This window comes from Notamacropus eugenii, chromosome 1 (assembly GCF_028372415.1).
Source record: "Notamacropus eugenii isolate mMacEug1 chromosome 1, mMacEug1.pri_v2, whole genome shotgun sequence".
Taxonomy (NCBI): Eukaryota; Metazoa; Chordata; class Mammalia; order Diprotodontia; family Macropodidae; genus Notamacropus; species Notamacropus eugenii.
Window position 1 is genome coordinate 448,029,850 of NC_092872.1, and position 25,672 is coordinate 448,055,521.

Genomic DNA, 25,672 nt, shown 5'->3' on the forward strand with positions numbered 1-25,672 from the left:
AAATTAGGGATAATACTAGCACCTTCTTCCCAGGGTAGGTGTGAAAATCAACTGAAACACTTCTAAAGTGTTTCTGCAGAGTTTGACATCTAGCAGATGCTTAACAAATACTAATTTCCCTTTTTCCTTCCAATTTCTGCTCCCCCCCCCAACTTACACTTTAATGGAGTTTAAGGTTTACAACAATATATTCCTTGAAGCACTCATAAAACTTTTTATATGTATCCTTATACAAATCTAACCTCCTATTCATTAGTACTGTGTTGCCTGCCTCCTTCTCTTCCCTCTCCTCCATACCATACATAGTGCTTTGGATTTTTTTCTTATCTTATTCAGTGATTTTGTTCTTGTTGTTGTGTTTGTCCTTTGCTCTCCAAGAGAACCATGACACCAAGAAGATGACATGACTTGCAGTTGACTTTGATTTGAGTGAGGGAGGGCTGTGCAAGGTCACCAACCTCACTTTCTTCTCCAGATCCATCTGGGTCCAGTGGCCTGTTCTATTTTATGACAAAGTCCACAGAACCGGAAGGACACAGAGATCATCTACTCAAAATTTCTCATTTTACAAATCGGGAAACTGGGAGTCAGAGAAGTTTAGCAATGTGCCTCAAATCACTCAAATGCTAAGTGACAGGGCTAGATTTAAAACAAAGTGTCCTCTAATTTCAAATCTAGGACTCTTCCTACTGTACCATACTGCCTCCTCACTTCATTTTAGGTACATGAACCCTGACAAAAGAGGAAACTGAAGAAAAAGTCACTAGAGAGAAAGCAGAAGTTGGAAGACCTGGGAATGAATTATTGATATCTGTTTCTTGTCCTCTCCCCTAGAATGTAAAGTTTTCTAAGTGCTGTGATAATACTTAAATATCTGAATCTTACACACAGAAAACATGATAAATGTTTCTTGAAATGAAAATAAGCTCATATCAATATAAGTATAGTATTTTATAGTTCACCACACATTTTATATATATTTTCTTATTTAATGAAATCTTGATGTGTAGAGACCTTACAACAAAGTTCATTTGCAATATATAATAGTGACAGCACTTGTTTCTATAGTATTTTAAAGTTTACAAAAAGCACTTTTCTCCTGGTCACTTTGGAAGGTAGACCACCCCAGTATTATTATTCTTTTCATCTTTTAGAGAACAAAAATGATTCTTAGAGAGGACAAGTGACTTCCATAATTAGTAAGCTGTATGTGTTTACAAATACTTCTCTGACTACTGAGAGACTGAGCAGAAGAAAGTTGGAGAGCAAAGGGAAGAAGAAAAGAAAGTAAATTACTTGAGCTTCGGTTCTCGTCCTTCACTTGTATACTGCCAGCAGATTAGGCCGATTAGGTCATGCACCTTGGCATGTGCTATGGTCACAACTGTCATTGGTAGCAGTCTGTCTTGGCTTGTGTGCAGTGGGAGGTAGACATCAATTTTTTTGGTTGCAGTAGTCCCTACGTGACCCTGTGGACAAAATATACCACATTAGATATATTTGCTAAAGCCAAAAACCACAAAACAATCACTCCCAATACCAGTTTTCAGCCACTATCAAAAAGTACGTTTTTACATCACAGGCTAAAACACAGTCATGCTTACTATAAATGAACAGACGTCCACACATGCGTGCATGCACACACAATATTTTAAAGGAAATATTTACAAATAGGCAAGACTAAAAAATAGAGCAGTTAGAAACTCATAAACAACCTATATGTCAAAAACCTGAGGAACAACTGAATAAAATTGTGGCATATCTACATAACGAAATTTTACTGGATATACAAATATTTTGAATAGTCGCTATATCCTTCTTCTTCTCTGCTAGAACTGAATGAAATGAAACTGAATAAGGATAAAAATAAAGGCCTACATTAGGACTGAAAAAGGAATTCACAAGAGCAAGAGGGAAAAGGAATGGTGAATTGCTAACGATTTTGGCTACATACATACAGAAAGAAGTTTATGACAGGAGCATTGTCAAAATGAAAAATTTTGAAAAACTGAAGACCTGATCAATGCAAGGACCACCCATGATTCCAGAAAACCAATGAGCAAGAATGACGGACAGGCTGCGGACACAAGGAGCAAAATGAGACAAATTTCTGGATGTGGCCATTGTAGGAATTTGTTAAGAATTTTGTTTTTCCTTTTTTCTCAATGGGAGGGGGGAAGGGACATGAGAGGGAGAGAAAATAAATGTTTATTCATTGAAAAAAATTTAACTAAAAACAAAAAAAGGTGCAGGAATCCTTATTCTAGGAATAAGAAGGCTATAGTCTTACTATACTTTGCCCAATTGAGATCACACCTATAGAAATTGGTTCATTTCTGGTTAACATATTGGTTCCTAAATTTCCTATACATCAACTCTATTAGAAAATCCATCTCCTCTTCTCACTGGAATTCTGTTCACATCTTCAAAACTATTTATTTTTTCCTTTTCCCTTTATGTATCTTTATTTTTTAGATTGGATTTTTGTATAAAAACCTTGACGGGTTTTCTTCTTATACATTCTGCCATTCTCTTTCACTAGACTGGTCTGTTTAATCCATCCACATTTAAGTTTATCACTGTTAAGAATGTGTTTTCCTCCATTTATTTTGTGTGAGGTATGTGGCTATATGTCTTTTTTTTCTTTTAAGTCAGTACTTTTGTCACTATGATTAGTTTTGCTAGTCTATTCTCACAAATTCTCCTCAACTGTATTCCTTTTTACCTTTTTTATTTATCTGGCTCTCTCAGATTAACTGTAGTTCAAAATCTACCTTCCCTGGATTTCTCTTGTTCAAATCTCTTACTTCAATTTTTTTTGGGGGGGAGGGGGCAGGGCCTGACACTTTCTTTCAAGATGTTTTCCTTTTATTTGCCCTTTTCTTTATTTTCCTTTTCTTTTACTCTATTCTGAATTCTGTGATTTCTGGGCATACCTATAACTAGGTTCTTCTTTTCTTCCAGGAACTCCAATAAACCTTATGAGAAATCTGTAACTTATTTTGAGACTTTGCTTATATATGATATGGTTGGTATTATTGTCTTCTGAGTCTGTCTCTTGCACATCACTGGCTGTATAATATTTCTTTATCATTTTTTCCATTTAGTCATTTTTCTAGGCTTTTTTCATGAATTGGAACCTCGTGCTGGGGCTAGGTATTGTTTTCTTCTGGAAATAATGGTAAAGTCTTTTTTGTTACTGTTCTGTATTATCTGGGTAATGAGCGCTGTGCTCTTCAATGACCTCAGAAGCATCTCAACAGAGTAATGTACCTAGACGATAGACATTGGATGGTCTAATCCAGAAGACATCCTGGGCACTCCAGGACCTGGAGGTTTCTGACCCAACTCTCAGGTCAGAGAAACACAGTTTCAGTTATCTTTTTCTAAAGGCTGCTCTATGATCCTGTTTCCCTTCCACCTTGTCAAACAGCTTCAAGTTCAAGGCTTACTTGGCCCCCTAGCCAGAAGGATTCAGTGAGAATTGCCCTAGAGTTCCAATGTCCATAGACTTCTGGATATCTCTCTGTGAAGAGAAGTTGGCGAAAGCTATGGTTTCTCCTTGATCATTTCTTCATTTAGTGCTTTTCTTTGAATTCTCACCATAGTAGCTGTGAGCTTAACTGGATTATTCTGCTTCCACTCTCTGTTATTTTGAGGATCATTCCTCTTCTCAATCCTGCCTATCTTGAGGATCCTTTTCCTTTTCTCAATCCTGCCTCTTGTCCATCTTTTTCACTGATAACCAACCTTTGAAGTATATTAATTTGAAATGCAGCTTAAGCTGCAACTTTTCTGAATTTATTCCTGTTATGTGTACATGTACATATGTACACACATACAAAAGTGTGTGTGTACATACACACATACATATACATACTTTTTGGAATATACTATTCTATTCTCTTCCATTTCTCATGACTAGTTAGAAAACCCGAAAACCCCTAGATTATCCAAACCGACATATCTTTGCAGCTGAAAATCTATTTCCTGGACTTTTGCAAAATGTCATTTACCACTGAAATTGTAAAATTTAACCACTGCATGTAGTTTAAAAAATGGGATTTTTATCTGGTGGTGACTTGCACATTCACAGGATCAACTCCTTGTGTGTATTAGCAGGATCATACATCTATAAGTGGAAAGGTCCTAATATAAGCCATTTAGCTGAATCCCCTGGTTTTATACATGAGGAAACAGACAGAGAAGGTTAAGCAATTTGACTTGGCTCATACAGCTTGTGTCTGAGACAATATTTTAATGCATGTCTTCCTAACTCCAAGTTCAGTGCCCTATCCATTATGCCACACTGTCTCTTAAGGTTAAAAGTTCTAGGCAATTTTCTTGTATATATTTTTACAGCACAGCATCCTTAAGTTATCTCTGGGTACCCTCTCGTCAAAGTCAATTGCTTTGACTTGTACAAAAGAAGTCGTGTTCTTTTAAAGCTGTTGCATTTTTTGTCTATTGTGAAATTTTCTACAACTTTTTTATTTTATGTTCCAATTCTGTTCTCTATTCTCTCAGAGCCTCTACTTCTTTATTGATGCTATTATGTCTTTTAAATTATTTCAAACTTAAAACGATGCTCTTTGTATTTTAAAATTTTAGAGTTAGAGCTCTGGTTTCCTACCTAACTTAATTCCTAACACTTTCCTTTAAATTTTTTATTTCTCTTTTGAACTCTAATGGATTTTTGCCTTGTTGGGTTTTGATCTCTGAGGAATCTCTAGAATTCTTTTATTTATCTGACAGTTCTGATTCATTTTTCTTCATGATATTTCTTTATAGCATTCTACTCTTAAGTTTTTACTCATTTTTTTCTAGTCTTTAAGAGCTCTTTGTTGTTTTACACTACTTGTATGCCAAATTTTTTTTTTCAGATATTTTCCCTTGGTCTTACAGTCTTCAACCCTTTTATTGTATTATCATTCATTTGTCATTGATTTCTGTCTTCACTCTATGGTGATGTATAGACACCTGAGGCTGGACATCTTCAGGCTCCTCACAAGTATATGTACACCAGCTTGAATCCCTGACCTGGAAAAAACTCCTGGTGAAGTTGAGTTTTCATTTGCCTCTTCCTCATAGGCAGTCCTTCTTGTGTTCTTCTGCCTGTTTTCTCTGCCCTTTCCCTGTCCCCTTTTTTCTCATGAACTGAAGCAGTAATATCTCTTATGAGAGTAAATTGAGAAAATTAGGAGTCACTATGAAGGGAATAGGAGGAGGCAGAAGCTAAGAGGTTCAATCTGCAGCTAGACTTCAAGCACAAACCTACAAAATTACTTTTACTCATAATAGGTTAGGGGTTGGGGACAATGAGTGGTAGGTTATAGATTTAAATTCTCTGATATGATTTCATGATATTTTTAAACTTTTGAGTGTTATTTGTCCTATCTCGTGAATTTTTTGAGGTTTAGGGGTTACAAAAGTTTAAGACTATGAAGCCCTCTGCTACCTCAGAAATCATATGATCCCCCAAACCATTTTTTTAACTTCAACATAATCCAAAGTTACTTTGTGACTGTAAATCAATGGAAAACTGCCATCTCAGAACAACCAAAGCTTAAGGTAGCTCAAAGAGCAATGGAAATATGCATGGCTTATCTAGGTAGGTTTCAACATATTACCAGTAATGGACTAGGTGGTCCCAATCCTATGATTTTATAACTTATACTCAAGAAATTATGTAAAAAATTTAAGAGAAAAGATATATGATGAAAATAATAGACAGTAAAATCTAAAGATGACCATCCAACTAGTACCCACAAAATATTAAGAACCAAAGAAAAGAATCCAACATATTGAGTGTTTCTCTATATAGAATTAATGGAATTACACAGGGCATATACCTACATAAATGAGAAAAAAATTCAATGAAAAAATGAGAAAGAGAAATAATAAAAAGAAACATGAAAATATATAAAAGTATGCAGTGAAAAAATAAGAATGCAACATTATACAAACTATGATTATATAAAAACACAGTATAAACAAAATCCTCCCAAAACTACATAAACAGAAAAAGTGATTAAAGGGACCTCAGAAGCAAATTGGATGGTTATATTATTGTTTTGCTTGTTACTATTAATGTTTTTAAAATAACTTATACTTAATTGGAAGCTTAAATGATATAAGAAAAAACAAGATGGCCCTCAGTCCTCTAGTTTACTTCTACTTCTGCAATGATGGTGACAGAGGAGTAGAAAAAATGAAACATATTAAAAAATGACAGTTTTTACATAGTTTACAAACATTAACTCATCTGTTAGTACTCTAAATATAAAATCATCATCCAATAACCAATAATTGGATGCACTATTGGAATGATATATATATATACACATATATGAAAAACCAGAAGGCAAAAGGAAATTGTACCTAAAGGGAGAATAATTGATAGGTTCTCCTTGGACTGAAAATGAGCAAGTTGGACAAAGTTGCTTTTATTCTGTATGCAATAGCAATAACAAACCATTTTATAAACTATATGATTATTTCACAATGCTGTACTCATGATGAACATCTGCAAAAAGACCTCCATGAAATAATTACAGCTGATACACCAGAATCCATGGCAAAAGACAAGGAGATAAATTCTATGAATAATTCGATAAATCTTTTCAATTGAAATCAACATATTTTAATAATCAATTTAATGGAAAGATTAATTTAATGCAAAGACTGGCAAAAGAAGAGGATAGCAGAAAAATATGTTGAAAAACATGGTTCAGGAGTAATAAATGACAGAGGCCAATAAGTTGTAGAATACAAAGAAAAGTCAAGTCTATATCACAAACACTTTTGAGAAAAGTATTGGGAGGTTTGGGACACAGTGAGTACTAATAAAAATCCTCCCAAAATAAAAGTGATTATATTTTAACAGAGAAAAAACAACCAATTCCTAATATTAGGATGAAGAATAGGGTTAGGGGACATGAGGTAGGAGGAAAAATTGAAGGATAAGAGGTTGTAGTCAAAAGAAAGATTTCAGAGCTATGGATCTTTGTGGAGGAACAATTAGGAGTGATGATCAGATGAAAGGTACGACCAATCCCTGTGTGTGTGAGATGGAATGAAGGAAGACAGGCAAGTTTAGGAGGGTGTTGAGCCAAGATGCCACAGTGTTTATATATTAAAGTCTCCAAATATATGAGAAAGGTTTGAGAAGCAGACTATGATGACTACAGTGCTCAAGCATGAGATCAGGGGAACATAACTATGTGCCAGGCAATGAACTTGAAAAAGCAGTAGGAATGACTTGGAAGTCAGTAGATGATTATTAGACACTTCCCTACTGCTTACAAACATAGCCACGTGTCTCCTATCCTCAAAAAAACTCTCCTGTCTTTGTAGATAAGCTCTTTGAGAAGTCTGTCTACCATACATGCCTCCTTTCCTCCCTTCTCACTCTCTTAAACTTTCTACAATCTAGCTTTGAATCTCATCACTCAATGGAAACTGCTCTGTCCAAGGTTACAAATGATCTGTTAATTGCCAAATCGAAAGGCCTTTTATCAACTCTTACCCATCTTATTGCTCTGCTTGTAGTCTTTGACACTGCTGGACACTCTCTTCTTCCACACATTTACTGCAATGTGCTTGCTCTTTCCTCTTGATTTCTGGGCACTATTCACTCCTGATCTGCCTCCTACTCATCTGACCACTGCTTCTCATCTGCTTCTCTGGATCATCATCTAGGTCATGCCCAATAACCACGGGGGTCCCACAGGGCTCTGAGCTGGGTCTTCTTCTCCCTCTATACTATTTCTCAGGGTGATTTCATCAGTTCCTATGGATTCAATCATCACCTCTTTGCTGATGATTCTCAAATCTAATTATCCAGTCCTAATCTCTCTGCTACCCTCCAGTATCCCACCTCTAACTTGTAGGCATCTCAAACTAGATGTCCAGTAAACATCTTAAACATGTTCGAAACAAAAATCATTATCTTTGGGGGTGGAGCCAACATGACAGAGTAGAAAGACACACATACTATAGTTCTTCCCCCACAGCCCATAAAATACCTGTAAAAATGACTCTCAACAAATTCTAGAGCAGCAGAAGCCACAAAATGACAGAGTGAAAGAGATTTCCAGCCAAAGGTAACCCGGAAGGCTGACAGGAAAGGTCTATCCCATGATAGACCTTTGTTTAGGGACACTGAATGAACCTGAGCCGCAACACCGGAACAGGACCAGAACAGGTCTCCAGGGCAGAATCCACAGCAGGGAGGGTCTCAGATCCCTCAACCCACAAGCACCAAAGAAAGCTTCAAAGGTCAGTGAGAGGACTTTCCCAACTTAGCAAGAGGGGAGCAGGGTCCCCCCAGTATGGGTCCTAGGCAGTTGTGGCAGCAGCAGTAGCAGGGCAACAGCTTCCACTGTTGGAGCAGATCACCTAAAAGCCCCTGGAGGAATTGAGCAGCTGAATTGAATCTCAGCCTTGAGTGGCTGCCCTGCCCTCACCTAAAGCTCCTGGGGGAATTGAGCAGCTGATATGAATCTCAGCCCTGAGCACAGTCCTGGGGTGAGGAGAAGCACTTGGACCCTCCTCTTGACAAAGGATTCAGAAGTCAAGTAACTGGCTGAGAAAATGCCCAAAAAAGGGAAAAAAAAAATAAGACCATAGATGGTTACTTTGTTGGTAAACAGGTATTTCCTTCCACCCTTTTGGATGAGGAAGAACAATGCATACTGTCAGAGAAAGTCAAGGCTTCTGCATCCAGTACCTCCAAAATGAATTTGCAATGGGCTCAGGCCAAAGAAGAGCTTAAAAAGTGAGTCAACAGCTTGCTAAAGGAGACCCAAAAAAATGCTGAAGAAAATAACACCTTTAAAAATAGGCTAACTCAATTGGAAACACAGGTCCAAAGAGCCAATGAGAAGGTGGCTTTAAAAAGCAGATTTATCCAAATGGAAAAGGAGGTTCAAAAGCTCACTGAAGAAAATAGTTCTTTAAAAAGGAAAATCAAGTGCAGGGAAGCCAATGACTATGAGATAAACCAGGCAGTTAGAAAACAAAACCAAAAGAATAAAAAAGTAGAAGATAATGTGAAATATCTCACTGGAAAAACAACTGACCTGGAAAATAGATCCAGGAGAGACAATTTAAAAATTATGGGACGACCTGAAAGTCATGATTAAAAAAAGAGCCTAGACATTACCTTTCATGAAATCATCAAGGAAAACTGCCCTGATATTCTAGAACCAGAGGACAAAATGAATATTGAAAGAATCCACTGATCATCTCCTGAAAGAGACACCAAAAGAGAAACTTCTAGGAATACTGTGGCCAAATTGCAGAGTTTCCAGGTCAAGAAGAAAATGTTGGAAATAATTAGAAAGAAACAATTTGAGTATTATGGAAATACATTTGGCAGCTTCTACATTAAGAGATTGAAGGGCTTGGAACAGGATATTCCAGAAATCAAAGGAACTGGGATTAAAACCAAGAATCACCTACCCAGCAAAACTGAGTATACTTCAAGGGAATAAATAGTCATGCAATGATACAGAGGACTTTCAATATTCATGATGAAAAGACCAGAATTGAATAGAAAATTTGACTTTCAAACACAAGAATCAAGAGAAGCATGAAAAGGTAAATAGGAAAGAGAAATCATAAAGGACTTTCTAAAGCTGAACTGTTTGCATTCCTACATGGAAATATAATATTTGTAACTGTTGGGACTTTTCTCAGTATTTGGATAGGTGGAGGGATTACACACACATACACATACATACATACACACACACACACACACACACACACACACATAGAGAGCACAGGTTAGGTTGATTCAGAAGGGATGATATCTATAAAAAAATAAAATTAAGGGGTGAGAGAGGAATATACTGGGAGGAGAAAGGGAGAAATGGAATGGGGCAAATTATCACTCACAAAAGAGATAAGAAAAATCTTTTTCAATGGAGGAGAAAAGGGAGGAGGTGAGGGGGAAAAGCGAAGCTTACTCTCTTCACATATGGCTTAAGGAGGGAATAACATGCTCATTAAATTTGGTATGAAAATTTATCTTACACTACAGGAAAATAGAGGAGAAGGGGACAAGTGGGATGAGGGGAGAAGGGAGGGCAAATGGGGGAAGGGAGTAACTATAAGTACACACAAGGTCAAATGAGAGAACAAAATAAAGAGGGGACAAGGTAGGATGGAGGGAAATATAGTTAGTCTTACACAACATGACTATTATGGAAGTCTTTTGCACAATGACACACATATAGCCTGTATTGAATTGCTTGCCTTCTCAGTGGGGATGGGCAGGGAAGGAGGAAGGGAGAGAAGTTGGAATTCAAAGTATTAGAAATGAATGTTGAGAATTGTTATTGTATATAACTGGTAAATAAGAAATACAGGTAATGGAGTATAGAAATCTATCTTGCCCTATAAGAAAAGTGAGAAGATGAGGATAAGGGAAGGGTGGGGTGTGATAGAAGGGAGGGCACATTGAGGGAAGGGGTAATCAGAATGCAAGGTGTTATAGGTGGAGGGAGGGGAGAGATGGGGAGAAAAATTGGAACTCAAAATTTTGTGGAAATGAATGTTGTAATCTAAAAACGAACAAATAAACAAATAAATAATTTTAAAGAAATCATTATCTTTACCCTATCATACTTTTATTACTATCAAAGGCACAACCATTCTTTCAGTCCCCCAGGCTTGCAAACTAGACATCCTTCTCAATTCCTATATCCCAATGTCCACAATCAATCTGTTGTCAAAGTCCATTAATTTCACCGTTGCAACACATCTGAAATGTTTCCTCTCCTTTGATATTGCCACCTCTTCTGATACCCACTGCACTGGTATGGGCCATTCACTGTCTCCTTATGCCTGGACTATTGAAACAGCTTTTGCTGGTCTGCCTGCCTCAAGTTTCTTCCCACTACAGTCCATCCTTCATTAAGCTAAGAACAGGTTGGACTATGTCATCTCTCTACCTCCTGAACCCCATCAACTCTTGTAGTTTACTATGACCTCCAGGATCAAATATAAAATTCCCTGATTGGCATTCATGATCCTTCAAAGCCTGGTCCCTCTCTTCACCTTTCCAGTCTTCTTATACCTCACACTCCCTGATCCAACAACATTGACTTCCTTTCTGTTACCTAAACAAGAAACTCCATCTCTTTGTTCTGGGCATTTCAACTGACTGTCGCCCATGCCTGGAATGTTCTTCCTCCTCTTCTGTACTCTCTGTCTTCCCTAAATACCTCCAAGACACAGACAAAATCTCATATTTTACAGGAAGCCTTTCCCAATCACTCTCATTTTGGGCACCTTCCTTCTGCAGATGACATCTTAATTATCCTGTATGTAGCTTGTTTGTAGATAGTTGTTTACAAGTTGTATCCCTCATTAATTTTGTAAGCAAGTTCCATGAAGGTAATATTTCCTTTCTTTGTATCCCTAACACTTAGCCCAGTGCCTAGCACACAGTAGGCACTTAAATGTTTAGTGGCTGATTGTCTAATGAAGAGTAATGGTGTAAATCTCAAAGGAAGACACACAGTTGTTGAGTGATGGTAGCAAGAAGCCCATCTGAAATGATGGTGAGGAACAAGAAGTATGTTTTCCTTCTGCTGTTTCACTATTATATAGTGTTCTATGGAAATTCAGTTTACATTACAAAAGCTAGACAGTGTAAAACAAAGATATCTAGCTAAAATGGGTACAATGCAAAGTGGAGAGAGAAAACTATATGGAAGGAAGCATAGTAGGGCAGAGGTAGATGGATGAGAATGTGTGGAAAGGCTGAGGATAAAATAAAGATTTTTGACTCAGCCCACAATGAACCTAAAGAAAAGAGACAAAGGGAATAACAGCTGGAAGTCTGCGCACCACACACAAAAACTTGGGTTTGAATCCTGGTTCTGTGGTTTACTACCCATGTAATCTTGGGCAAACCATTTTACTTTTCTTGGCTTTCCTATTTTCATGTGAATAAGGATGGTGTTGGACTAAACAGTCCCTAAAGTTCCTTCCAGCTCTGCCTTTTCATGTTCTAGTTTTTAAAAAAATTTTTACTGACATTATTCTCTCTCTTTAGCATCACTGTTTCTTCCCAATGACTTCTCTTTTCTCTACCAATAAAACTATTCCTTATAAAATGTACAGACAAAACAAGTCATCACATTAGCCGTGTCTGAAATGGCTTGTCCTAGGTGCTTTTAATCGACTACTGTCCTGCTGAAAGGCAGAAAGAAAGCTGCACCATGAATTCTCTGAAATCAAGACTAGATACTACACTGACAAGAGTTTTATTTTTCAGTGCTCTAAAGTATTCTGCTGGTTCTACTTACTTTACTCTGCATCAATTCATACAAGTCTTCCCAAGGTTGTCTGAATTCTTCATATTCATAATTTCTTATTATTCAATCATATCCCATTCTATGTATACAATTTGCTGTCATTTCCAAATGAAGAGCACTCAATTTTTTTCAGGTCTTTTGCTTTAAAAAGAAAAAAGGGGGGAAAAAAAGAGAGGTCTGCTGCCAGTATTTCTGTAATATATGGGACCCGTCTTAGAATGCCTTACATTTTATGCCTAGTAGTGTTCACCCCTGGGTTAAAGTATATGGATATTTAGTGACTTGAAAATGTGTGTATATGCGTCTGTCTGTGTGTATATACATGTACACATAAATATGTGTGTGTACATGTATATATATACACACACATACATATGTGTGTATATGTATATAAATTCTGAAGTGTTTTCTAGAACATTTAAACTAATTCACAGCTCTCTTAAGAGTTCATTTCTGACCGACATAAATCATCTACATTTCTATATATTATTAACAAAGCCCAAAACCAATGGATAGAGAAATTCCATTTAAAGTTACTACAGACAGTATAAAATATTTAGGAATATATCTGCCAAAACAAACTCAGGGACAATATGAACACAATTACAAAACACTTTTCACACAAATAAATTCAGATCTAAATAACTGGAAAAACATCAGCTATTCACGAGTAGGCTGAGCTAATACAACTAAAAATTACAATTCTACCTAAATTAGTTTACTTATTCAATGCCATATCAATCAAACTATCAAAAAATTACTTTATAGGGCTAGAAAAAATAAATATCAAAATTCATCTGGAAGAACAATAGGTTCAGAATTTCAAGGGAATTAATGAAAAGAAATGCTAGTGAAGGTGGCCTAGCCATACCAGATCTTAGTATTATAAAGCAGTAATCACCAAAACCACTTGGTACTGGCTAAGAAATAGAGGGGTAGACCAGTGGAATAGGTGAAGTACACAAGACACAGTAGTCAATGACTATAGCAGTTTACTGTTTGATAAACCCAAAGCCTCCAGCTCCTGGGATGTTTCACAAAAACTGCTGGGAAAATTTGGAAACAGTCCAGCAGAAACTGGGCATAGACCAATGCCTGACACTGTATGTCAGAATAAAGTCCAAATAGGTATATGATTTAGATATAAAGACTGATACTATAAACAAATTAGGGGAGTAAGGAATACTTTCTTTCTCAGATTTATGGAGAATAGATAAACTTATGAGCAAACAGGAGTTAGAGAACATTATGAAATACAAAATGAATAACTCTGACTACATTAAATTGAAAGGGTTTTGCACAAACAAAGCCAATGCAACCAAGATTAGGAGGGAAGCAGAAAACTGGGGAAAATTTTTTACAACTAGTGTCTGTGATAAAGGCTCATTTCTAAAATATGTAGAGAACTGAGTTAAATTTACAAATTTACAAACAAGTCATTCCCTAATTGATAAATGGTCAAAGGATAGGAACAGACAGCTCTCAGAGGAAGAAACTGAAGCTATCTGTAGTCATATGAAAAAAATGCTCTAAATCACTATTGATTAGACAGAGGCAAATCAAAACAACTCTGAGGTACCATATCACACCTATCACACCTAACATGACAAAATGGGAAAATGATAAATGATGGAGAAGATGTGAGAGAATTGGAACACTAATTTATTGTTGGTGGACCTGTGAGCTGATCTAACCATTATGAAGAACAAACTGGAACTATGCCCAAAGGACTATAAAAATGTGCATACCCTTTGACCCAGCAATATCACTTCTAGGGCTGCACCCAGAGAGCTCATAAAAATGGGGAAAAGACCCTCATGTACAAAAATATTTATAGCAGCTCTTTTTGCCATGGCCAAGAACTGGAAATCAAGGGGATGCCCATCAAATGGGGAATGGCTGAACAAGTTATAGTATATGAATGTAATGGAATATTATTGTGCTAGAAGAAATGATGAACAGGCAGACTTCAGAAAAACATGGAAAGACTAATATGAACTGATGCTGAGTGAGGGGAGCAGAACCAGGAGAACACTACACATAATAATAGCCACAGTGTATGAGGACTATTTTGATAGACTTAGCCCTTCACAGCAGTGCAAGGACCTAAAACATTTCCAAAGGACTCATGATGCAAAATGTCATCCACATCCAGAAAAAAGAACTATGGAGTTAGAACAAAGAATGAAGCAGACTATTTTTTCTTTTGTTATGTTTTGTTTTGTTTTTCTCATGGTTCCTCCCATTTGTTTTAATTCTTCTATGCAACATGACTAATGTGAAAATGTGTTTAATAGGAATGTTTGTGTAGAGCCCATATAAGATTACATTCCATCTTGCGGAAGGAAGGGGGAAGGAGGAGGAGAAAAATTTGAAACTTATGGCAATGAATGTTGAAAACTGAAAACAAATTTGTGTCCTTCTCTTCCCACAGTTCCTCTAACATATACTATTTTTGTTTTTTGTCTTCTTTGCCAAGGGGGCAGTTCGGTGGTGCAATGGATAGCGTGTTGGTCCTGAAGTCAGGAAGAATCATCTTTTTGAGTTCAAATCTGGCCTCAAACATTTAATAGCTATGTGACCCTGGGTCTTTTTGCCTCAATTTTCTTATCTGTAAAATGAGATGGAGAAGGAATTGACAAACCACTTCTAGCATCTTTGCCAAGAAAACCCCAAATGTGTCACAAAGAGTCAGACACAACTGAAAAATCACTCAACAAAAATAAAAATAACAACTTTTTTTGTCAATATGGCAGAGGAGGAATGAAACTATGGAGTTGTTTCTATATTCTTACATATTTTCGACCTCTAACTTTTCATACTCTAAAGTTCCTTCTTGCTCTAAATTATAAAACAGTATGAATTTTCCCAATTAGTAATATAAGGTGGAAGGCTCCACAACAGTACTACTTAACACTGAGGTTTGTCAATAATAAAATAAATCGCTTAAAGCTGTTGCTAAGTGTGTAATTGCTCTGTCAAATGAAAGAAACAGAGAGGACAGGCTGCTCAGCTTCTGCAAATAAACAGATGAGAAACAGGCAGGACTAATACATTAGTCACAATGGCATAGGGCAATCATCGTGTGTTCGTCCTTCCTTGCCGAAGAAGACCATGCCATCAGAGAAATGATGACATGACTTGCACTTGACTATGTTTTGAGTGAGGGAGGACCGTGCAGGTCACCAGCCTCACTTCTCCTCCAGAGCCATCTGAATCCAGTGACCTGATATTCATCAGGATGACTGGAGATGAGCCAGGATGAGGCAATTGGGGTTAAGTGACTTGCCCAAGGTCACACAGCTAGTGAGTGTCAAGTGTCTGAGGTGAGATTTGAACTCAGGTCTTCCTGACTCCTGCACTGGTGCTCTATCCACTGCACCACCAAGCTGCCCCAGGGTAATCGTTATGTGCAATTTCAAGACAGGAATAAACCTATCACTGAATCCACATGCTGTGATGATACAAATGTCTGTGAAGGTTATTTTGAGACTTACCTAAAGATGGTAAAATTCTTTATGGGAAGAAATGCAGGCGGGGCAGAGCCAAGATGGCGGAGTAGAAAGACGCACATACGCTACCTCCGAACCCACTGCCCATAAAATACCTGTAAAAAAAGAACCACCGGCGAATTCTGGAGCAGCAGAAGCCACAGAACAGTCTCTGGAGACCTCTGCTCCAGAGAGCCTGAAAACCTCTCGCAAAAGGTCCCTCGCACCCTGGACCCGGAGCAGAGCCCAACCCTGCCTCGGCGGCGCGGCGCAGAAAGGAACAGATCCAAGCAGGCTTCAGGGACGGAATCTCCAGAGGCCGCGTGGGTCCCCCACCCACAGGTGACAAGGGTCGGCGAGAGGGTCTCTTCGGCGGGTCGAGAGGGGTGTGGGGTGCCCCCATAAGTCAGGCCCCCTCGGGAGGCAGCAGCAGAGGCGGGAGCAGACCTGGGCTCCCCAAGCAGGCAGGAGCCAGGATCCATTGTTGAAGGTCTCTGCATAAAGCCCCTGAGGGAACTGAGCCTGAGAGGCGGCCCTGCCCTGACCTGAGCACCTGAACTTAATCTCACACTGAATAGCAGCCCTGCCCCCGCACAAAGCCCTGAGGCTGGGAAGCAGCATTTGAATCTCAGACCCCAAGTGCTGGCTGTGCGGATCTGGAGGCGAGGTGGGGGTGGAGAGGACACTCAGAAGTCAAGTCACTGGATGGGAAAATGCCTAGAAAAGGGGAAAAAAATAAGACTATAGAAGGTTACTTTCTTGGTGAATAGGCATTTCCTCCCTTCCTTTCTGATGAGGAAGAACAATGCTTACCATCAGGGAAACACACAGAAGTCAAGGCTTCTGTATCCCAGCCCACTCAATGGGCTCAGGCCATGGAAGAGCTCAAAAAGGATTTTGAAAATCAAGTTAGAGAGGTGAAGGAAAAACTGAGAAGAGAAATGAGTGACATGCAAGCAAAGCGTGAAAAACAAGTAAACACCCTGCTAAAGGAGACCCAAAAAAATGCTGAAGAAAATAACACCTTGAAAAATAGGCTAACTCAATTGGCAAAAGAGGTTCAAAAAGCCAATGAGGAGAAGAATGCTTTCAAAAGCAGAATTAGCCAAATGGAAAAGGAGATTCAAAAGCTCACTGAAGAAAATAGTTATTTCAAAATTAGAATGAAACAGATGGAGGCTAACGACTTTATGAGAAACCAAGAAATCACAAAACAAAACCAAAAGAATAAAAAAATGGAAGATCATGTGAAATATCTCATTGGAAAAACAACTGACCTGGAGAATAGATCCAGGAGAGAAAATTTAAAAATTATGGGACTACCTGAAAGCCATGATCAAAAAAAGAGCCTAGACATCATCTTTCATGAAATTATCAAGGAAAACTGCCCTGAGATTCTAGAACCAGAGGGAAAAATAAGTAATCAAGGAATCCACAGATCACCACCTGAAAGAGATCCAAAAAGAGAAACTCCTAGGAACATTGTGGCCAAATTCCAGAATTCCCAGGTCAAGGAGAAAATATTGCAAGCAGCTAGAAAGAAACAATTCAAGTACTGTGGAAATACAATCAGGATAACACAAGACCTAGCAGCTTCTACATTAAGGGATCGAAGGGCATGGAATAGGATATTCCAGAAGTCAAAGGAACTAGGACTAAAACCAAGAATCACCTACCCAGCAAAACTGAGTATAATACTTCAGGGGAAAAAATTGGTCTTTCAATGAAATAGAGGACTTTCAAGCTTTCTTGATGAAAAGACCAGAGCTGAAAAGAAAATTTGACTTTCAAACACAAGAATCAAGAGAAGCATGAAAAAGTAGATAGCAAAGAGAAGTCACAAGGGACTTTACTAAAGTTGAACTGTTTACATTCCTACATGGAAAGACAATATTTGTAACTCTTGAAACTATTCAGTATCTGGGTACTGGGTGGGATTACACACACACACATGCACACGCACACACACACACACATAGAGACAGAGTGCACAGAGTGAATTGAATAGGATGGGATCATATCTTAAAAAAATGAAATCAAGCAGTGAGAGAGAAATATATTGGGAGGAGAAAGGGAGAAATGGAATGGGGCAAATTATCTCTCATAAAAGAGGCAAGCAAAAGACTTATTAGTGGAGAGATAAAGAGGGGAGGTGAGAGAAAAACATGAAGTTTACTCTCATCACATTCCACTAAAGGAAGGAATAAAATGCACTCATTTTGGTATGAAAACCTATCTTACAATACAGGAAAGTGGGGGAGAAGGGGATAAGCAGGGTGGGGGGGATGATGGAAGGGAGGGCATGGGGAGGAGGGAGCAATTTGAGGTCAACACTCATGGGGAGGGACAGGATCAAAAGAGAGAACAGAAGTAATGGGGGACAGGATAGGATGGAGGGAAATATAATTAGTTCTTACACAACACTACTATTATGGAAGTCATTTGTAAAACTACACAGATTTGGCCTATATTGAATTGCTTGCCTTCCAAAGGGAAGGGGTGGGGAGGGAGGGAGGAAGAGAAGTTGGAACTCAAAGTTTTAGGAACAACTGTCGAGTACTGTTCTTGCCACTAGGAAATAAGAAATACAGGTAAAGGGGTATAGGATGGAGACAAGGGCAGAGACGGATGATAGAAGAGAGGGCAGAATGGCAGACAGGGGCAATTAGAACGTTCGGTGTTTTGGAGTGGGGGGAGGGGACGTAAGAGGAGAAAATTTGGAACCCAGAATTTTGTGAAAATGAATGTTAAAAGTTAAAGAAAGAAAGAAAGAAAAATTTAAAAAAAATTATATATGAATATAAAAAAAAAAAAAAGAAATGCAGTCAAAGATGAAGGCAACATAGCAGAATGCAATCATGTTAGCTCCCACAGGATCATAGATCTAGGGCTGAAAGCAACCTCAGGGGCTATCTAGTCCAACCTTTTCATTTTATAGAAGATAAAATTAATATCCAGAGAGGGAAAGTCAGTTGCCCAAGGTCATTTAAATAATGAGCTAGGACCTGAATTCAGTTTATCTGACTCAAAGTCCAGGGCTCTTTCCACTGTATCCTGCTCTCTTCCTTCTATTCACTTCTGCATTCAGTTTGTTGTCTAGCTGCAATATCTATGCAATAAATATAAACACTGGCAAAGAAGTCTATGGGCAGTGAAATGGCACAGTGGATAAGAGTGCCAGGCCTTTAGTCAGAAGGATTTGAATTCAAATCTGATCTCGGACATTTACTAGTTATATGACCCTGGACAAGTCACTTAACCATTTTTGCCTCAGCTTCCTCATCTGTAAAATGAGGTGAAGAAGAAATTGGTAAACCTCCAGTATCTCTGCCAAGAGAACCCCAAATGAGGCCACAAAGAGTTGGACATGACTGAAACAACTGAACAACAACATAGAAGTTCTATAGGCTACCATTCAAATGCATATCATAATCTGAAAAACTGACATTTCCTCTCTCATTTCTTTGTCTCGGTGCAGGTTGTCACTCATAAGTGGAATGCACTGATCTTCACTTCTATAGTCTTGAATTTCCTTTAAATGTGCTATTTCCAAGATGAAGGCTTTCATTATTCTACCCACTCCACCTCCATACAATTAAAATTAAAGCCCTGAAATTACTTTGTATAATTTTATATGTTTTATATTCTACTTTTATTTAAAATGTTATATATATATATTTTTAAAATTTACTTACATAGATACTTGCTATTTCCTCCAATAAAATCTAAGCTCCTTAAGGAGAGAGGCTATTTCAGGTCTGTTTAGGTACTCCTTGGACAGTACAGTGCCCAGCACCAGGAAGATATTCAGCAAATTCTTGCAGATTGCTTTTTCATACACTTGATTTTCCTGTTTTGGAAACTTAGGTCAAATTCCTCTGAATTGTTATGGACCTCATTCAGGGAACTTTGAGATATTGTACAGTGTTATCTGCAAGCAAGAGCATCTGGAAAGCCTTCATGAATGGGAATCCTCAGTATGGACATCCTCTATGACAGTGGTAAGTACAAGGTATTTTATACCCCACTTGCTATTAATATTCAGAAGGCCGTCTAACAAGCTATCTGTTTTTACATTACTCATGGAATGCACAGTCCTCTTCTTCCACTAGCACAGCCACCAACCCTAGTACAGGCCCTCATCATCTTGTCTAAACTGTTGCAATAACTTTCCAACTGGTTTCCCTGCTTCAGTTTCCTCTCTTCTTCAATCCATCCTCCAGTCAACTTCTACAGCAGTCTTCATAAGAAGTGGGAATGATCCTATCACTCCCTGTCTCCTTAAACTACCAGCCCTACTGAATTAACTTCAATGGTTCCCAATTATCTTCAGCATGAAACATACACACCTCTGGCATAAGACAGCCCCTTCATACCTCTCCACTCTCCTTACCCTTTACTCTCTTGTGCACATCCGGTGACCTAGTAACACTGACTTTGCTGCTCTTCACATCTGGCACTCCATCTCCTTTCTCTTTCTGTGCCTTTGTACTAGTTGTCTTCCACACCTAGAATGTTATCCTTCCTCACCTCTGCTTCTTAACTTTCCCTCCCTGCTTCAAGAATTAGCTCAAATCTCATCTTCTGTAATAGGTCTTCTCCAGTCTGTCTGACTCCTAGTACCTTCCCAGAGACTAGGTTCCATTGATACTGTGCGCAGCTTGTATGTACACTGTTAACTTGCATGCTGTCTCTCTTATTAGAATGTGAATTCCTTCGTATGCCAGCACTTATCATAGTACATAGCCTATGGAATAAGTGCTTATTAACTGAGTGATACAAAAAAAAATTTATCTTTTCCCCTAAAAAAAAATCCTTCTTCTCAACTTCCCTCTGTTTCCTCTCTCTTTCACAGGTACTATCATTCTTCTAGTCTCTTAGGTTTGCAATGCCGCCATGATCTTTGACTCCCCATACTTTCTTAACCCCATATATTCATTCCAATGCCAAATCTTGTGGTTTTTAAATCCACACATCAGCCCTTAGTCTCCTTTGCTGGTCTATTATCCATATCACATCTCTTAGCAGTCGGTGTACCTCAAAGCTCTGTCTTTGGCCCTCTTCTCTTCTTTGTTGTATCTACCTGGTAATAGTATCTTTCATGGGTTTATCATTCCCATGAACTTAATCCTCAGATCTATATATCCAGGGATTGTCTGTCTCCTGAGCTACAGCTACACTTCATTCACTGCTATTTTCATGTATGTCCTATAGACACTTCAAACTCAATCTGCTCAAAAGAGGATTGATTATCTTTTCCTGCAGACCCTCCCTGCTCCTGAATTTCTCTATTTCTGTCAAGGGCATCACCATTCCTCTCAGTCTCCCAGGTTTACAACCTTGACATTATATATGACTGCTCATTTTCTCTTCTAGTCATTGATGTTTTCTTGGTCACCAACTTTTGTTGTTAGAAATAATATCCATGATCCTTTCTGGGTATTTGGTCATCCTTCCTTTTTTCTTGAGAATAAATTCCTATAAAACCTCAAAATTATATTACCTCTAGCACTGATCTCTTCTGTGTATACTTGATTTGACCTAAATACTCTTCCTATCTTTATTTTCTTCAGTCCCATTTTTACATTACATTACACACAAGAAACATTCAGGTTTGTAATTTTAAAGTCTAATTTCTATGTTCCATTGCCACTGATGAAAAAAAGGTAATATACATCTTGGCAAATCCTTTTTCTTTTGGTCTATTTGCTGTCCTTCCAGTTTCATCCTTAAATGATCTTGGATGAGTAATTAACTGCAAAGGTTTATTTTTCCATCTATTGTGTTCTCTGTAGAACCTTCCCTATTTCTCCAATCTTTTCTGGTGGTTCATAAGCTGCAAAACTACAATTACCTATGATGATCTTTTTGCAAATGTCTATTATAAGCAAAGCAATAACGGATAACCTAGTGTCTCAGGAAATGTGGTCCAGGCATATGACAAAACTAATTCTGTCAACCTCTTTATTTGTCTCTCTGAAGAGAATTCATAGTCTATCCTTCCATTTACCTGTATCTTCTTTTTGTTTTCTAGTTTCATTTACAGTGAGAATGTAAATAACAATACAATTCAGTTATTCTAATACCATGGTTATTGAACAAGGATCTCACATTTATAGCATGAAGAGTTAAAATCAATTGAATCATAGGTAGTCTAAGATCTGTGATTCTCAGGTGCCTTCTACTTCCTACAGCTCTGGCCAATGTGACTAAAGAAGCAGAAGGATGTTGCACAGAGTTGAGGGGCATTTTGTATTGTTCTTTGTTTTATGGCCTGCCATGTACAGAGAGTATATCATGTCGTGGCCAGTTTATTGGTGATGAACCTCTCTATGTTTAATTAACCAGGATGGTCCTCAGAAAGCAGGTACAGTGTGTTGCTGAGACAATAGGCAAAGTTCTTCCATTGTGAAAGAATTCACCAGTTTGCGCTCTGCTAGCAAATACTTTCAGATGCCAGCGTTGCCTCCATGTCATGACGACACGTGAAAGTAGGACTTTGTGGAGGGTTAGCTACCACATTCATCTGAATATAGGCTGTATTTCCCCCTAAATTTTATCTAAAACCTGAGAATAGACTTTATTTGATTTAGTCTTAGTACACATTTATGTTTTTTTTCCTTCCAAAGAAGTCTCATTTTGGGGCAACACTCTATATTCAAACTAAAGTAGGAGTCCCTTCTGTGTATTCTATAATTCTGTCAAAGTAATAGCTAACAGATAGCATTTATATAGTGCTTACTAGAAGGCAGGCATTGTGCTATGTGCTTTACAATTATATTTCATTTTATCCTCACAACAACCCTGGGAGGCAGGCATTTTACACATGAGGAAACTGAAGTAAATAGAGGTTAAATGACTTACCTAAAGTCAAATAGCTAGTAAGTGTGTGAGGTCACATTTGAACTCAGGTCTTCCTGATTACAGACCCTGAGCTCAATCCACAGTGCCACTTAGCTGACCATGAATAGCTGCCAAAATGTACTTACTACTCCTAGTTTTCTGAACAGATCCTCTTTTATTGTTTCTATTCACACCATCCTTTGTGCCTTACATGCCTTGTTGCCCTGTGCTGCCTACTGAAATCCTAACCATTTTCTGAGTTCAAGTTTAACTGTCACCTTATCCACAAAGTTCCCAAATAGAAGTGAAGTCTCTCTACACAACACAACTCCTAAAGAACTCTAAATGGGCTCTCCTTTATATTTACTACAGCCTAATTTGTATTATAGCACCAGTGTGAATGCTTTATCTCCCCCTTCCAGACTACTACTTGAGATTAGAGACTGCATTTAATTTTTTCTATCTCTCATCTCCCAATTCTACTATTCTCCCAAGTACTTGAAACAGTACACTGCACAGACACACTTAATAAATGTTAACTGAATCGAACTGTATTACCAAAAAGAAATCAACCTAATTCTTGTGAATCAGTGGCGTCCTACTTATAACAACCAGTGACTAGAAACCTGTAGGCATCTCAAATTGTCACTACTTTGGTAATGATGAATGGAATTAATTCAAAAAGTAGCATGCTTCATTATTTTATTAAAAGTAACAATTTTAATCTATACAGGGACGTTCCATTACACAGGTAGATTCTCAAAGATTCTGCCAGCAGTGTGCAAAACTCTACCAAGTCCTACATTAAGCTAGAAAGTCTTCATGTATGAGTTAAAGGACTAATATGTCTGGCATCCAAGGATTAACCTAGCTAAGTATGGATAATTTCATCACCAAAGGGCTAACTACCAGAAGATGATTATTTTTGTCCATGGCGATTTAAGAAGGCACCTAACAAGTCATGAGCAATCTCCAGTTGTGCAGGAAAGCATACCCATACCAATGAAATCCTAGATCTTCTAAAGTAGTAAGGTAAGAGAAATGAAATCAATATATATGGAAAACACTTCATTCAGAGTGTTAGGTTTTTCCAAAGAATCTGAGAGATAACCAGATATAGATATAGTTCTTTACACATATTACATATTAGCTCAATTGATCCTAAACCCCGGGAAAGGATGCAAGGATCACTAATATTATCCTCATTTGAGAGATGTGAAAAAATAAGGCTCACAGGTTAAGTGATTCTCACAAACATACTTTGATAAGTACAGAGAAAGGAGTTGAAAGCATTTTTTAAAAATCCAAATGTAATGTCTACTCTTAATAGACATTTATAAAATGAAACCAATTTTATTTACCTCTCAAGGTTGCTGTGAGCAACAAACTCTGCAAAACTTAAAGTGCTACAGAAATACAGTCAGTAGCATTGTTACGTTATAGAAACTTCTTAGCATCAAGACTTCAGCTACAGATCCAGAAGACAACGTATGGTTTTCCACAATCAAAATGGTACTAGCTGGCTTACTATTAGATTTTGTATAAAATCTGATGGAAAATCTATTCAAGGCCAGGGGCCTTACCACATGGAGTTACCTTAATAACCCCCAATAAATCTGGGAGGATTAAAGGCTGTGAAATTAACATTTTCCCGATCTGTCACCTATACTAAAGTTAATTTGTCAAAAATATTCTTATAGTTTGTCACCGGACAGTATAGATTCTGACAAGTTAAGTCTAGAATGAAATTGACAAAATATCTCATTAATTTTCTAGAACTCACCTACCTTGGTTCCATTAAGCTTTTATCATTAAGAATATCACCAGCTGTCATTCTTCCTTTAAGAAGGTCAATTTCTGATCTCAATATACCTTTAGGATACTTGTTTTATAAATAAGAATTATATTTCAGTTTATAAAGCTGAAGTGTCACTACTATGAGGACTTACAGTGCTTGTGTACCATGGCATGAGGTGGAGTCGTAGTGAGTTAACATACAAGGCCTTGGGGGCAGAAGACATCTGAGCTGTCCCTCCTTAGTAAATACTAGGTAAATTCTGACACAGAACAAAAATTCAGTGTCAAATCTCTCTAAATCGTGCTTCTCTAATCTATAAAAAAGATCTCACAGTTGGCTTTCTCACAGAGGAGATAAAGACTCTTTAACACTGACATTTTCATAGATCCACCAAAATAACAAAAGAATAATTCGCTGAGTTACCATAAGTAAATCATTTCCCCTCTTGGAATCTCATTTTCCCTAAATATAAAATAGGAATTACCATACTTTTAGTACTCAGTTCATTGGGTTGTTATGAAAGGAAGCACTTTGTGGAGACAATGCAGTGTAGTAAAAGAACACTGGTCCTGAAAATTAAAAGATCTGAATTTAAATACTCTATTTTGTGAACCCGGACAAAGTGTTTAATCTGAGATCCAGTTTCTTCACCCATAGTAGAGAATGGGGCCAAGTGATCTCTCAGATATTCAGGGTCTAAAAGTTCTACGATTCTATGCTTCTTGGGCATTGTATACTCTTAAATTTTAAGATTTTTTTAAAGAAGAAAGTCTTTCATATCTTCTGTATCTCATTGTGTTCATCCTTCATTGCCAAAGAAGACCATGCCATCAGAGAAATGATGACATGACCTGCGCTTGACTTTGTTTTGAGTGAGGGAGGGCTGTGCAGGTCACCAGCCTCACTTCTCCTCCAGAGTCATCTGAATCCAGTGACCAGATATTCATCAGGATGACTGGAGATGACCTAGGATGCACTGGGAGACCTTAGGCCCTTTGGCCAAGGTGTTTGCAAGTACTCACTTAGGTCATCAGGCAAGGTGGGAAACAGCAACCGTTACTATTGATAATCACTCTAAAGCTAAGAGGGTCCAGAAGCAGGGGCCCATTGGAGTCCCAGCTTCAGAGTGCAGTAGGTTTAAAGCTTTGGGAGAGGACAGGATGGGACAGGGGACAGGACAAGAAAGGAAAGGGGAATGGGAAGGAAAA

At 38.0% G+C, this 25,672-nt stretch overlaps 1 protein-coding gene across 6 annotated transcripts in view; it reads right to left on the reverse strand.

Moving 5' to 3' along the window:
- MAPKAP1 (MAPK associated protein 1) overlaps positions 1–25,672 on the reverse strand; it is a 340,916-nt gene that overhangs the window by 179,080 nt on the left and 136,164 nt on the right. For all 6 annotated transcript variants that reach the window (XM_072631929.1, XM_072631927.1, XM_072631931.1 and 3 more), the window contains one exon: positions 1,297–1,469. In XM_072631929.1, coding sequence (XP_072488030.1) covers positions 1,297–1,469 — 173 coding nt within the window. The remainder of the gene's footprint in view (positions 1–1,296; positions 1,470–25,672) is intronic.